This window comes from Symphalangus syndactylus, chromosome 17 (genome assembly GCF_028878055.3).
Source record: "Symphalangus syndactylus isolate Jambi chromosome 17, NHGRI_mSymSyn1-v2.1_pri, whole genome shotgun sequence".
NCBI lineage: Eukaryota > Metazoa > Chordata > Mammalia > Primates > Hylobatidae > Symphalangus > Symphalangus syndactylus.
Window position 1 is genome coordinate 71,495,429 of NC_072439.2, and position 15,464 is coordinate 71,510,892.

The 15,464-nt window shown below is 41.7% G+C and overlaps 1 protein-coding gene across 1 annotated transcript in view; it reads right to left on the reverse strand.

The window, feature by feature from the left end:
- The window catches only part of LRRC31 (leucine rich repeat containing 31), a 111,420-nt gene that overhangs the window by 26,717 nt on the left and 69,239 nt on the right, over positions 1–15,464 (reverse strand). Inside the window, exon 2 of the mRNA XM_063619964.1 lies at positions 5,242–5,481. Coding sequence (XP_063476034.1) covers positions 5,242–5,416 — 175 coding nt within the window. The 5' untranslated portion in view covers positions 5,417–5,481. The remainder of the gene's footprint in view (positions 1–5,241; positions 5,482–15,464) is intronic.

Genomic DNA, 15,464 nt, shown 5'->3' on the forward strand with positions numbered 1-15,464 from the left:
TCTCAGTCCACATCCCACTGGGTGCTCTGTCATGTTTGATGTGACTGACGAGTAAGCAGTACAGTCAGAAGACCTGGTCCAAATCACGGGTCTGTCCAAGGAACAAGTCACTTAACCTCTCTGAGCTTTGGTTTACTCATCTATGAAATGCCAGGCTCATTTCTCAAGAGTATCATGATTTAAACTTACTGGAACCTCCTATGCACATGGTAATCTGCAGGGCCTTTTACCTGAGAGGTACTTGGTAAATATTTGTTGAATGAGCAAACAATTGAATGAATGAATATTGGTTTTACAGTTCCTCAATTACCAAAATAAATCATCCTGATAAATCTTTATCAAAACACTTAAATATAAATGTGAGTACTAACGTATGAGACTCCTGGACATCTCACAGATCACGTATTTCAATTTTTAAAAAATCTGTGGAAACGGCCAGGCGCAGTGACTCATACATGTAATCCCAGCACTTTGAAAGGCTGAGGCGGGTGGATCACCTGAGGTCAGGAGTTCAAAACCAGCCTGGCCAACATGGCAAAACACCGTCTCTATTAAAAATACAAAAATTTGCCAGGCGTACTGGCATGCACCTGTAATCCCAGCTACTTGGGAGGCTGAGGCAGGAGAATTGCTTGAACCCGGGAGGCAGAGGTTGCTGTGAGCCAAGATCGTTCCACTGCACTCCAGCCTGGGCGACAGAGCAAGACTCCATCTCAAAAACAAAACAAAACAAAACACACACACACAAAAAAAAAACAAAAAAAAAAACCTATGAAACCAAATTAGCCAAGTGTAGTGGCGGGCGCCTGTAGTCCCAGCTAGTAGGGAGGCTGAGCCACAAGAATCTCTTGAACCCAGGAGGCGGAGGTTGCAGTGAGCCAAGATTGCGCCACTGTACTCCAGCCTGGGTGACAGAGTAAGGTTCTATCTCAAAAAAAAAAAAAAAAAAGAAAAGAAAAAAATATATGAAACCTTCTCTTCACAGGATACCTTATGTCACAGCTCAGTGTGTAGAACAGGTGAGTCAGGGCTGCTGCAGCTAGGCTGGAGTGGGGCGGGAGGCACCCATGGGGGGCGCATTAGTAATCACGCAGGAGTGGCTCTGGAGATTGAGGCCTGTTCCTAGCTGTGTTAGCTCTGAACAAAGCTCTTGGTTCTTAGAGCTCTCACTAAGTTCCTTTCCGACTGAAATCTGTCAAGGTTTGTCAACCAAAACACTCGACACTCATAAAACATTATTACACATTGGTAACATGGGTGGTACTGTACCAGGAACCAAGATAACAAGTTCCTGTTTTCAAAGAGCTGCCTGTTTAATGAAAGAGACAGCAAGAAAGCCACCGTTACCATATAGAAGAGAAGTGGAGGCACGCAGGGGTGTGTGGTTCCACACTTCAGTGACAATAAGTACCTCAAGTCTGGTGATTCTAGGTCGGGGAGGTGGGTCTTGGGAAGTTTCCAAGAGAAACTGGTGCCTGGATTGCACCTTAAAGGAAGAGTGGGAGTCATCCAGGTGGGTGGACATGAGGGAGGGATATGTCAAGGAGGGGTGCAGGGGAGGATGGTGACACGAGGGAACATCTTTCTAGCCACAAAGAACCACTTGCTGGGGATGGGAGAAGAATGTGGCCAGTCCAGGGAATTATAAGTAAATCAGAGGGCCACACATAGAGGATGAGGGTGGCACTGTGGTGGGAGGTGGGAGAAGGCAAAGGTCATGAAGAGATATCCAATATCCAACTGATCGCTAATACCTTGAAGGCCGTGCTTGGGAATATAGGTGAGAGAAACTCAGTGAAGGATTTTAAGCAGGCGAGAGACACCACCATATCTGTGGTTTAGAAAGAGCACTATGGCAGTGTGGAGGACAGATTGGCAAGAGAGAAAGACTAGAAGCAGAGAAACCAGTTAGGAAGCTATTGCTGTCATCCAGGCAAGAGACAATGAGAGCTAGGCAGGAGAAATGGAGAGGAAGAACCAGGTGGGAGAGCTATTTGGGGACAGACTTAACGTGACTCCAGGAGCCATTGAATTTTGGGAGAAATAGAAATGAAGAACCAAGAAGCTTGGGTGGTCAGTGTTGCACAGCAGAGATGACCCCGGCTTGGTTTTGCACTGTTAATTTAATCACGATTGCATTTATTCATTAACCTCTTTCCTGATGCTCTAAATCACACTCTACAACAAAAATGAACAATTTTCTGATAGAGATGGTTTTCTTTTAAAGACAGACTTTAATTTCCTATTTATAAAAGCATACTTAAAATACATTTAATCTACTTGCTGCTAAAACGGTATTATTTTTGGCATTTGATGGCAAACAATCTGATGAAAGGGAGGGTAGGTATAAATGATATAAAATTGGCTAGGCACAGTGGCTCCTGGCCAGGCCTGTAATCCCAGTACTTTGGGAGGCCGAGGCAGGCAGATCACCTAAGGTCAGAAGTTCGAGATCAGCCTGGTCCACAAGGTGAAATCCCGTCTCTATTAAAAATACAAAAAAATTAGCCGGGCATGGTGGCACACGCCTGTAGTTCCAGCTACTTGGGAGGCTGAGACAGGAGAATCACTTGAACCTGGGCGGCAGAGGTTGCAGTGAGCTGACATCACACTGCTGCACTCCAGCCTGGGTGACGGTGCGAAACTCTGTCTCAAAAAGAAAGAAAGAAAGAAAATCGGCCACGGGTTTTTTTTTTTTTTTTTTGAGGGTCTCGCTCTGTCACCCAGCATGGAGTCCAGTGGTGCAATCATGGCTCACCACAGCTTCAACCTCTAAGATTCAAGCGATCCTCCCACCTCAGCCTTCAGAGTAGCTAGGACCACAGGCATGCACCACCATGCCCAGCTAATTTTTAAACTATTTTCTAGAGATGGAGTCTTTTTTTTTTTTTTTTTTTGAGATGGAGTCTTGCTCTGTCGCCCAGACTGGAGTGCAGTGGCGCAGTGGCGCAATCTCGGCTCACTGCAACCTCCTCCTCCTGAGTTCAAGCGATTCTCCTGCCTCAGCCTCCGAGTAGCTGGAATTACAACACCTGCCACCACACCGGGCTACTTTTTTATATTTTTAGTAGAGATTGGGTTTTACCATATTAGCCAGGATGGTCTTGATCTCCTGACCTCATGATATGCCTGCCTCGGCCTCCAGTTGGGATTACAGGCATGAGCCACCATGCCCGGCCAAGATGGAGTCTTGCTATATTGCCCAGGCTGGTCTTAAACTACTGGTCTTAAGCGATCCTCCCACCTCAGCCTGCCAAAGCGCTGGGATTACAGGCATGAACCACCATGCCTGACTGATAATTACTAAAGGTAGGTGACCATGGGGATTCTTTATTCTATTTTTGCATATGCTTAAAATGTTTTTAAAAAGATTTTAATCTAATAGGTAATATATTGATGACATTGCACATAACACATAACCTTAGAGAGAGATTTGACAATATTTATTTTCATAACCCTTGAATTTGCAATCCCTGTTCTGGAAATTTATACTTTAAAAATAGCTGAAATATGGTGAAACAGGGAATGGGAAAGAAGGAAAGCCAAAGATACTCACTGAAGGACAAACAAGGAACTCATGGAATAATTAAGACATGTGAATGTAATGGAATATTATGCAACCGTGAAAATTATGCATATGAGCATCATGTAGCAATGTGGGAATTGAGCAATATAATAATATGTTCCAGAAGTAGGATCACAGCTGCATATAAACTCAGGAGGAATCTGTAAGCTATGACAACTGTGGAAAAGACGCCAATCTGGCCCCAGCTGCCTCTTTGAGTTGTCTTCCACTACCCCTTCCTCTCCATGTCTCCCATCCTGCTTCAGCATCCCTGACTTCCTCACTCTCTCTCAAGCACTCTAGGCTCATTCCTATCTGAAGCCTTTGCATGTACAGTCCTTTGCCTGGAAAGCTATTTCCACAAATACCTAAGTGGCTGGCTTTATTCCTTCATTCAACAAAGCTGATTTTATTCAGATTGCTGCTCAAATGCCTCAAAATCGAAGACTTCTTTCCTCCACCCCCATCTAAATAGCACCCCATCCCATCATTCTTTGTCTCCTTAGCCTGCATTATTTTTCATCATATCACTTATCACCACTTGAAGTTATATCTGCATTTGGTCCTTTCATGGCTGTATTTCTAACACTTAGAGCAGGGGTTACCACATAGCAAGCACTCAATAAATATTTGTTGACTGCTGACTGACAGAACATAAATGCATGCACATGAAAAGACTGAAAAGATCGTTTGTGTTACAATGAAAGGAAATTCGGTATTTTCCCTAAACCTTTCTGTAGTGTTATATTGCTTTCAACAATTTAAAAGTAAAATTATGAATCATTTAAAGCATGTAAGTAACATAATAAATGATTAGCACAGAGACTCATAGTTGAGTCTTTAGTCTCAAAAGTCTTAAAGTCTTTAGTTTAACCCATAAGATCACTTTAGAAGAAACTCTAAAAAATAAAGAAATACAGAGGCTGGGAAGGATGTGTGTGTTGTTGGTGGGGGAGGTGTGGATGGTTAACGGGTACAGAAAAAATGGTTAGAATACATAAGATCTACTGTTTGATAGCACACCAGGGTGACTATATTTATCCTTTGTGTTACAAACAACCCGTTATGCTCTTTTAGTTATTTTTAAATGTACAATAATTTAATTGCACATTTAAAAATAACTAAAAGAGGCCTGACATGGTGTCTTACACCTGTAATCCCAGCACTTTGGGAGGCCAAGGCAGGAGGATCACCTGAGGTCAGGAATTCAAGACCAGCCTGGCCAACGCAGTGAAATCCCGTCTCTACCGAAAACACAAAAATTAGCTGGGCATGGTGGTGCGCACCTGTAATCCCAGCTACTCGGGAGGCTGAGGCAGGAGAATCGCTTGAACCCGGGAGGCAGAGGTTACTATGAGCTGAGATCACGCCATTGCACTCGAGCCTGGGTGACAAGAGCAAAACTCTATTGCAAAATAAATAAATAAATAAATAAATAAATCTAAAAGTATAATGGGATTGTTTGTAACACAAAGTATAAATGCTTGAGGGGATGGATACCCCATTCTCCACAACGTGATTATTAGGCATTGCATGCCTGTATTGCAACATCTCATATACCCCATAAATACATACACCTACTATGTACCCACAAAAATTAAAAATAAAAATGTTTTAAATGTGGAAGTAAAAACAAAACAAATACAACAGCAAAACACCAGCAGCCAGCAGCTTACCAGTCTCTGAGGTAACTGTCTTCTGTATCCAGTCGCTGGGTTGGGAATCAGTTGTTTTAAGGTCATTGTTCTGTTTTCTGCTTTCAGCTTTGGAGCCCCTGAGAAATTTGTTGACAATTGAAGTCTGGGGCTTAGTTTCTCCTTCTGAGGAAGTTTTCTTCCTTGTTTGACTCATGGTGAAGTTGATGGGGGTAGTTCCCAATAAGACATCTTCCTGTTGTTTTCTGCTTTCTAGGATTTCTAAGAAAATAAGATTCTGTCAAGCCTGTGTTCAATCAAAATATCCTCCCCTACGTGAGTGCCCCCCTGCCACCTTTCTTTTTCTGTTTTTTTATTGCTGTTAATGTTTAACATGAAAATAAGAATGATGTAACCCAGGATCCGGGAGGCAATACAAACTCAAAGCAATTTGAGTTTTTAACTTTGCCCTATTTCATTGTGTGAGATATAAGTCATTAAGCACGACTTTGGCAAGTGCATCAAGTGTGTCAACACATCTTAAATTACAGCTGTCAATTAGTTACCTGAGGACTTAATATGCCTTTAAAAGGGACTGGCCATTTGCAAAGCTGTCCCCAGAGGAGTCTGCCTTAAGCAACCTCCGCCTTCTGGTGACCCCCACCTCCTTCCTCTGCGGGCAAGCTCCTTTTTCTCTTTGCATATTCATATTTTCTCTACCCCCAACCCTGCACCAGCACCCCACTGAAACACGTTGGCAGTAAAGAATTCACTCATTCCGTAAATAGTTTTAAAGAATCTACTGTGGGCCAGTTAATGTTCTAAATGCAAAAGATTCAATGATGAACAAGAGACAGTTCTTGTCTTTGATGGGATCTTAACCTGGTGGGAAGATGGACCTGTATGCCATTGATTGAGTGGAACAAGAGCCAATAGATGGGAGGTGGTCAGGGAATCCACAGGTAAACTAAGCCTGCCTTGGAGAACAGACTTGGAACAGTGAGTGACATTGCCTGGGTTTTGAAGGACTGCAAGTTAGCTTTTTAAGAGAGGGAAGAGTATCCCAGGCAGGAGAAAGAGCAAGCTCAAAAGCTCCCAGGCAGGAAGGGCTGGAAGAGTCTAGCACTGGAGGTGATGTGGGTCGAGGGGTGTGGAGGTTAGGGGTGAGGTCTGGTATGATTTGAAGCTAAAAAGGATTCATAAAGGTCAATCTATTATCTCTCCTGAAATTTGCTTATATTTTATGGGAGGGCTAAGGACTTAAACTAAAGGGATACACAGAGGTGATTTGTTTTGTTTTGTTTTGACGTAGAGATGGATTTTCACCATGTTGGCCAGGCTGGTCTTGAATTTCTGGCCTCAAGTGATCCGCCCACCTGGACCTCCCAAAGTGCTGGGCTTAAAGGTGTGAACCATCATGCCCAGCAGAGGTATTCTTGAAATTACAGTTTTCATGGTTTCCTCTCTAATAAAATAGCTCTTTCTGTAATATTATGTTCCAGAATGGTCCAAGAAACATTTTACACATGGAATCCTAAAAATGGACCTTGCAGAGCCCGCCTCCACTCGTGAGGGCTGGAATGTTCCATGCACTCGGAGCACTGCTTTGGAAGTCACAGTTGGACATTCCATTTTTCTTTTAAAATCTTCCTTTCGTATTAGAGCAGGGCCCAGCCCTGGTTTACCCAGCAACAGACAGCAATGGAACTAGACAATTACCCCATGCACAGCAGCACAGCTGACTGGAGTCTCAGGGGGTTAGGTGGAAAAGAAGAAGGAAAGGTGTGTTAACTCATAAATCTAAACATGACCTGCAGCCCTGGCTGCCCCACCCTGATTCCACCATCACCCCAGGCCTTTCTCAGTTTGCTACTCTTCTGGCCCCCCACCCAAGACACCTCCATGGTCATTTTCAACCAATTTCACCATTTGGAGATTTAGACAGGGCTACTCTCTGGAGAGCTAGCTCAGTAAATGGTTTTACTTTTTTATCCTACCCCCAAATGCACTGACTCCAACTCCCCAAGTCCTCAGAAAACAGTGCTGGAGGGTGCTCCAGGATGTGGTAATTTACCCAGGTGAAACCCCACCCAGCTTCTGAGGCCCAGCCAGTTCTCTGTGAAGATCAGTACACTAAGGAACAGGAGAGCCAGGAAGCCAAGAAACAAAAGAACCAAGGAACAGAAGAGGATGTGAAGGAGAGGAAAGGGACAAGAGAGTAGAAAGCAACCAGGAGGCTAACAAGGCAACAAGAAAGGACCATGCCAGAGGAAGGAAGACTTTTGGATGAAAAGGGGGAAGCATTTGCACATTTCTTCATATACGATAGTTAAGTGCTAGGTTACCATGCTCATATTTAAAAATAATAATAATTTTTTCTTCAAAATACGTCTGGGAAATTCCTGTTTATATAAAAACCTTAATAAGCCCTCAGGCTTCCCAAACCAAGTCAATCTTTAAAATCTTAGCTTCAATAAACCTTCCGCTTCCTCCTTATCCCTGAACTGGACTTTATAAAGGTAATCCCTGGAAAAGGAATTTGGGAAAATTGGCAGATGACAGCACAACAACCACAATACAGCAGCTAAAAACTGGGGGCTTTTCCCTTCTCCCAGGGTCAAAAGCATTCACTTAAGAGCCCTTAGGAAAAAGAAATGGCTGATATTTCAATTCAACTCATCAATATTAATTGAGCAGATGCTGCCCATATTTACTATATTCTTAATAGTTAAGGTTGTTTGCCATGGAGCCTCAAGAGTAATAATACATATTTGACATGTCATTTCTCTTGCATGTAAGCTCTTTTTATTTATTACTTTTGCAAAAGTAAGGAATACCTTTCCTTTCTTTTCAATCCTTAGGTTTGGGTTTAATATAATTTAAAATTTTTGAGAAATGTCTTCAAAGGTCTTTCTTTTTTTATTCTTTTTTTTTTTTTTTGAGATGAAGTCTCGCTGCCGCCCAAGCTGAATGAAGTTCAGTGCCGCACTCTTGGCTTGCTGCAACCTCTGCCTCCTGGGTTCAAGTGATTCTCCTGCCTCAACCTCCCAAATAGCTGGGATTACAGGCATCCGCCACCACACCTGGCTAATTTTTGTATGTTTAGTAGAGACGGGGTTTCACCATGTTGGCCAGGCTGGTCTCAAACTCCTGACCTCAGGTGGTCCGCCCGCCTCGGCCTCCCAAAGTGCTGAGATTACAGGCATGAGCTACCACACCCAGCCAGTCTTTCATTTTTTGATTAATGTTTCAGAGTGAATCATATTTTCAATGTTGTTTGTCAAAGGGAGACGCATTTTTCTTTCTCCAAAGACTTACTTCATTAAAAAAGAAAGGAAATCCTGTTGCCCGTTACAATATGAATGAATCTTGAGGACATTAGGCCAAGTGAATTAAGCCAGTCACAATAAGATAAATACTGTATGACACCTCTTCTATGCGGTATCTAAAGTAGTCAAATTCATGGAAACAGTAAAAATTGTGGTTGCCAGGGGCTGGGGGGAGGGGAAGTACGGAGTCGTCTGATGGGTATAGAGTTCCAGTTTCGCAAGATGAAAAAGTTCATCTTTGTACAACTTTGTGAATCTGTTGTACAACAATGTGAATGTATTTAACATTGCTGAACTGTATACTTAAAAATGGTTCAGATGGTTAATTTTGTGTTCTGTAGTTTTTACCACAATTAAAACATTTTTAAGTGTATTTTTAAAAAGTGATTCAGGCTGGGGACAGTGTCTCACGCCTGTAATTCCAGCACTTTGAGAGGCCGAGGCAGGCAGATCTCCTGAGCTCAGGAGTTCAAGACCACCCTGGGCAACATGATGAAACCCCATCTCTACTAAAATACAAAAAATTAGCCGGGTGTGGCGGTGTGCACCTGTAGTCCCAGCTACTTGTGAGACTGAGGCACGAGAATCGCTTGAGCCCAGGAGACAGAGGTTGCAGTGAGCCAAGATCGCGCCACTGCATTCCAGCTTGGGTGACAGAGCAAGATTCTGTCTCAAAAAAAAAAAAAATAGCCCTAATGATTGGGAATATTAGAGCAAATGGCAGCTGCCTAATAGTTCTTGGGGTGGTGAGGGTGATTATGATCATGATGATATCAGAATCCAACATGTATTGAGTTCTTTGTATATGCCGGACACTACAATGAGCATCTGACATACATTTCATTTACATAAATGCATACATTCATTTGCATACATTTCATCATGCATAAATGCATCTCATTTAATCATCGCCTTATATTATTATTATTATTCCATGTTATATAAGAAGATATTGAGGCATACAGCCCATAGATATTGAGGATCACACAAATAGCAAGTTGTTGCTTGAGGAAATCCATGCTCAAATTCGCCCCATAACACTTACTACTTAACAATTTTTCCTCTTTTGTGGAAAACATGTGAGATTTGAAAATTATAACTTTTGCCTATGAAAATTACAGGAGAAGCTACGTGTACCTTTCCCAGAAAGATAAATTAGTATATTACGACAAATTAAATGATTGTGAAACTCCTGTGAGAAATGTTCCACCGTAGCCTTCTCCTTAATAGTGTTAGTAAAGACCTGAGAAGGAGCTACCAGGTCATTGAATTGGTCCCAGGGTAGATTATGGAGTCAAGAAAGGGTATCATTTCTGCCAATTGTTTCTGCCCCAGGGAGAATAATTTTAAAAGGCAGAATTGTGCTTTGAAGCAGCATCTGGATATGAAAAAGACCTTTGTTCCAGTCTCCCTAAAGTGGAGGATTTGGAATTCCTTGGATACCTGTAGAAGAGGAGATGTCTCTCTGACAGGGGAATAGAATCAATGTGGATAAGGCCTGAGCATTTTTCAGAACTCATTTAGGTAGTATATTAGCTGGCTCAGGCTGCTGTAACAAAATACTGCAGACTGGGTGACTTAAGCAACAAATTTATTCATCACAGTTGTGGAGAACATAAGATCTTGGACTTACATTCTCCACAATTGTGGAGTTAATTAATTGTTAGTTAAGTAGTAAGTGTCATAAGGGCTAATTTGAGCATGGATTTCCTCAAGCAACGACTTGCAATTTGTGTGATCAGGACTCATAGAATCCTGAAAATCGAAGGCCTATCTGTTGACCAAGGTGGGGTTTGTTTCAGGTAAGACTTCTCTCTTCAGCTTGCAGCGACTGCCTTGTCACTGTGTCTTCAAATGGCCTTTCCTCTGGGTGCACACAACGCCTAGCTAATTTTTGTATTTTTAGTAGAGATGGGGTTTCACCATGTTGGCCAGGATGGTCTCCATCTATTGACCTTGTGATCCACCTGCCTCGGCCTCCCAAAGTGTTGGGATTACAGGCGTGAGCCACCACGCCTGGCCTGTGAGAGCTTTTTACACATTTCCTCATGGGGACCCCAGAGAAAGTGAACCACCACCGCCCATTAGGAGTAACCACCTTCTAACACATATCCTGGGCTGGCTTTTCCTTTTTCTGTTTCATTCTTCCCTGTCCCCAAATAAACTACAAGTCTTCAAGCTCAAATTAAGACATATCTCCTCAAAGAAAACTGCTTTTCTTTTCTTTTTCTTTTACTTTCTTCATTGAAGCACTTACTCCTTTGTTTCAGGGTTAATTATTGATGGAAAAAAGTCTAATTCTATTTCTATACCTATTAGTCACACATCTTCTGCACTAAACTAATGGGATGAAATTAACTATGATTGAGTGGAAACAGACGGAATTCAAAATAACTCCTGGAGTGTGGGAAAGGAGAGATTTTGCCCTGGCTTTTAATATATTTTATTTTTTTTCCTCACTAGGAAAATATGCAGTTAATCTCAAGAGCTGATGCATAATCAAAACCTACTGACTATTGGAGGCCAAGGTGGGTGGATCATGAGGTCGGGAGATCGAGACCATCCTGGCTAAGGTGGTGAAACCCCGTCTCTACTAAAAATACAAAAAATTAGCTGGGTGTGGTGGCGGGCACCTGTAGTCTCAGCTACTAGGGAGGCTGAGGCAGGAGAATGGCGTGAACCTGGGCGGCAGAGCTTGCAATGAGTCGAGATCACGCCACTGCACTCCAGCCTGGAGACAGAGTGAGACTCTGTCTCAAAAAAAAAAAAAAAAAAAGAAATTACTTATGTCAACATGTAATGGGTTTATTATGAGTTGGTGTTTTAAAAATTTGTTTTAATTTCTAATGTAGTAGATATTGACAGACATACCCTTTTTTTTTTTTTTTTTCGAGACAGGGTCCCACTCTGTCACCCAGGCTGCAGTGCAGTGGCATGATCACTGCAGCCTCTACCTCTTGGGCTCAAGCTATCCTCCCACCTCAGCCTTCCCATGTTGCTGGGACTACAGGCACACACCACCATGCCCCGCTAATGGTTTTGATTTTTTTTTAGTGATGGGGTCTCACTATATTGCCCAGGCTGGTCTTGAACCCCTGAGCTCAAGTGATCCACATGCCTTGGCCCCCTAAGTGCTGGGACTACAGGTATGAGCCACTGCACCCGGCCAACATACCTATTTAAACAAAGGGTTTCATTTGTTTGTTTGTTTGTTGACACTCAATATATTTTAAGAGCAAAAATGGATCCTGAGATCAAAAAGTTTAAGAATCACTGGTATAAGGAAAACAGCAATGGCTTTCAATTGAGACAGTCCCGCCACTTACTAGCCATCTCTCCACGTGCCCCAATCCAATATGCACACATGCACACACTGTAAACACACACATACACACAGCAATCAAGCTCTTTCTCATACCCTACTTAAGCAAAACATAGGCAATTTAGTTTAACAAATAAATATCCATTGACTCAACAAAGCAATTAAAAAAAAAAATTCTGGCGGGGGTGCGGTGGCTCATGCCTGTAATCCCAGCACTTTGGGAAGCCAAGGCAGGCGGATCACGAGGTCAGGAGATCGAGACCATCCTGGCTAACACGGTGAAACCCTGTCTCTACTAAAAATACAAAAAAAAATTTAGCCGGGCGTGGTGGCAGGCGCCTGTAGTCCCAGCTACTTGGGAGGCTGAGGCAGGAGAATGGCATGAGTGAACGCAGGAAGTGGAGCTTGCAGTGAGCCAAGATCGCGCCACTGCACTCCAGCCTGGGCTACAGGGCGAGACTCCGTCTCAGAAAAAAAAAAAATTCCCCAACTGAGTAATTACAATGGGCTAAATGTTTATATCCCCCCAATGTTCATATGTAGAAATCCTAACTCCTAAGGCAATGGTATTTGAAAACAGAGTCTTTGTCTTCATTAATGGGATTAGTCTTTATAAAATAAGTTTCAGAGAGGTCTCTAATTCCTTTCCTATGTTTAAAGACACAGAATACCATTTGTAACTCTAAAGGGGTAGGTTATATGTATTTACATTTATTTATATATGCATAAAATATCTCTAAAAATATACAAGAAAGCAGTAACACTGATTGCCTTTGAGGACAAAGGTTGGAGTTGAAGGACAGAAAGGAAGGAAGATCTTGGGATTTTGAACCGTGTGAATATATTATATACTCAAAATATAAAATAAAATAAAATACAAATTTTGAAAAGCCAGCACAAATCCTCCTTCTTTCCAAAGTATCCCCAGATACTCATCCAGATCCACATAGCCCAACTGACGTTTGATCATTGTGTCCTTTTTCGTGGAACTCATCTTTCTCTACCACATTAGAAGTTCTTTGAATGAAATGACCACCTGCATAGTTGTAAGTCTTAAGAGTTCCCTGTTTTACTTAACACAGTACTGGGCATAAAGCAAATGCTCAATAAAAATGTGTTTATTAATTGATAAGCTTGCTCCCAAGGGACTGAAATCCTAGCACTGCACCAACTTTCCATAGCAAGTTGCTTTTTGTGATGAAAATACATGGGACTAGATCAGCCAAGGGGAAAACCTGGCACATTCTGATCAGCAAAGGAGAAGTACACACACAAAAACCTCTTTTTAAAATGTTTGATATTTTATATTTGAAAAAAATAACAGAAGCAGTCATCACAAGAAAGGTAAATTCTTTGCTGGACTCCCTACAAGTATTTTATAGTTTGGAACCATTTTTACTTGTTTACATAATAGAGGGAGCATGGTGATCTTTCCAACACCGGGGCCTCTAAGAACCTCATCCAGTTGGGAAATCATAATAATGTAATTTCTTTGTCTCCTTTCTTGTATACATTGGTGATGCTGAGTGTTTGCAGAACAATCATTTAGAATTCCAAGGTGTTGTACACCTGAAGCAGTAGCAGTAATGGGTCAACATGACTGAAGATCTGTTCAGCCTTCCTTTTAGGTGAGGATGACTGTGATAACATAAAGGGGCTTTAGGTTTCAGCTTGAGGCTTTTGTTTCCAATTTTGAGAACTAAACTTTTGGAATAGATCTCTAATATAGATCCTAAAATGTGTCCATTTTTATTTATTTATTTATTTATTTTATTATTATCATTATTATTATTATTATTATTTTTAGAGACAGGCAGAGTCTTGGTATGTTGCCCAGGCTGGACTTGAACTCCCTGGCTCAAGGGATCCTCCAGCCTCAGCCTCCTGAGGAGCTGTGACTATTGGCACATGCCACAGCCCTTGGCTCAAATTTTGTACTTAGTAAAAAGTATTTGGCATCACAAAAACAGGGCTTAAATGCTAGCATAGAAATAAAATTGGTAGTTGAGATGATTTCCCATCATTTCAAGAGGCTGTCACCCAAAAGTTGCAAAGTGTCCCTGCCTGGGTCCTTCCAATCAGGGGGAAAACACCACTGATTCACACAAAATGTCGTCAACAAGATGCTCTGCTTCCCAGGCCTATTTGCATTCTTATAGGGTCAACAATGCTTGATTCAAATAAATGACCACCTGAGGGTAAAATTTCAGATGATGAACCATTTAGAATTTTCTACTTTCTCTTAAAGATTATCCACTCTCTAAGTTTCCTCCAGCTCTTAACTTTCTTTAATACAATTGCAAATTCAAATGATGAAAGTTTGCATGTCTAAACTTACAAATTGTCAGAGGAGAAATTTTTGTTTTATTCAAATTTGTTTTTTAAACATTTACAAAAGAGAAGCAGGGAATTGTCATCACCAGTTCGAAAGCCAAATGCCTTCTGACTTTTTACTGTTTTCAAGAACAAAAGACTTTTTTGTTGGAAACATCAGAGTTGATTTTTATGTTTGCGTACATTAGAGAGATAATGACAGGTTTCTTGCAAAAGCCACCATTATGTCTCACATCCTCCTTTCTGATGTTTCATAATTTTCTAAACATATTTCAGGGTTATTGGCAAGCACAAAACTTTGCAATTTAGATGGATAGCAGAACAACTTGACAATTTTCCTCACGTTTTAAACTGAAAGTCATAGGAACACAACAGAGGAAATCTGCCACTTGTAATGGAGCAAAATCTTTACTTGAGTCTTTGAGAGTTTGTCTCAACCAGATCACTTAGGTCCTTTAGTCCCTAAGTCATAAACGTGTTTATCCTTTAGCTTAGTTTATTAGCATAGATGAAAAAGCACTTTCAGAAATTCGCCTTATTAATTCTTCTAAATTAAAGCTGACTCCCTTCTTTAAAAAGCTGCACTTTTCTAACTTCAGTTGCTTCCTTCTCAGAGAGAAGATGTATATGATTCTATTTCCCCACCTATGAGGCCAGCCTGTGTGCCTCCTCTCCTGAACAATCATTACCCGACTTGGGCCTGCAAACCAGATTGTTGGATGTTGAAAGGACCTGGTCCGGGGCCAGGACACTTTAGGAATCTCTGCCGTGCTCATGCCAAACTCTTGGCAGGAAACCAGGCTGAGCGCTCCAGGCCCCAGTGCTAGAGGCCAAAAGACCGGTCCCTTCTATGATGCCTGGCTCCTCACCAGGCAAAGTCGCAGGGGCCGGGGGTTGGGAGTCTCTTCCATTGCTGAGATTCTGCCCCCACTCTCTTGTGTTGGTTGAGAGAGCTGTATCCAGTGACCTCCTACGTGGCTACCATTTCTAAAACATTGTTTATTTCATCATTTAAGATTTCTCTTTGAGGGCGTTTTATCACATACATAGCATATTTAATCACAGTTCATGTGCATAAATATATAAAGTTTAAAAATATATGAAGGATATTCATGTACAAAAATATTTTCTGATGAGAGTTCCCAATCAAAAAGTTTGGATACCACTGTTCTATGAGCAAAAGTTCTGGAAAAGGTTTCTATGTCCTTTTCCCAGAAACAATTAAAAAGCTTATTTCTGAGACACAAGAACCAACTTGAAACAGCTCCAAGTGGCCAAAG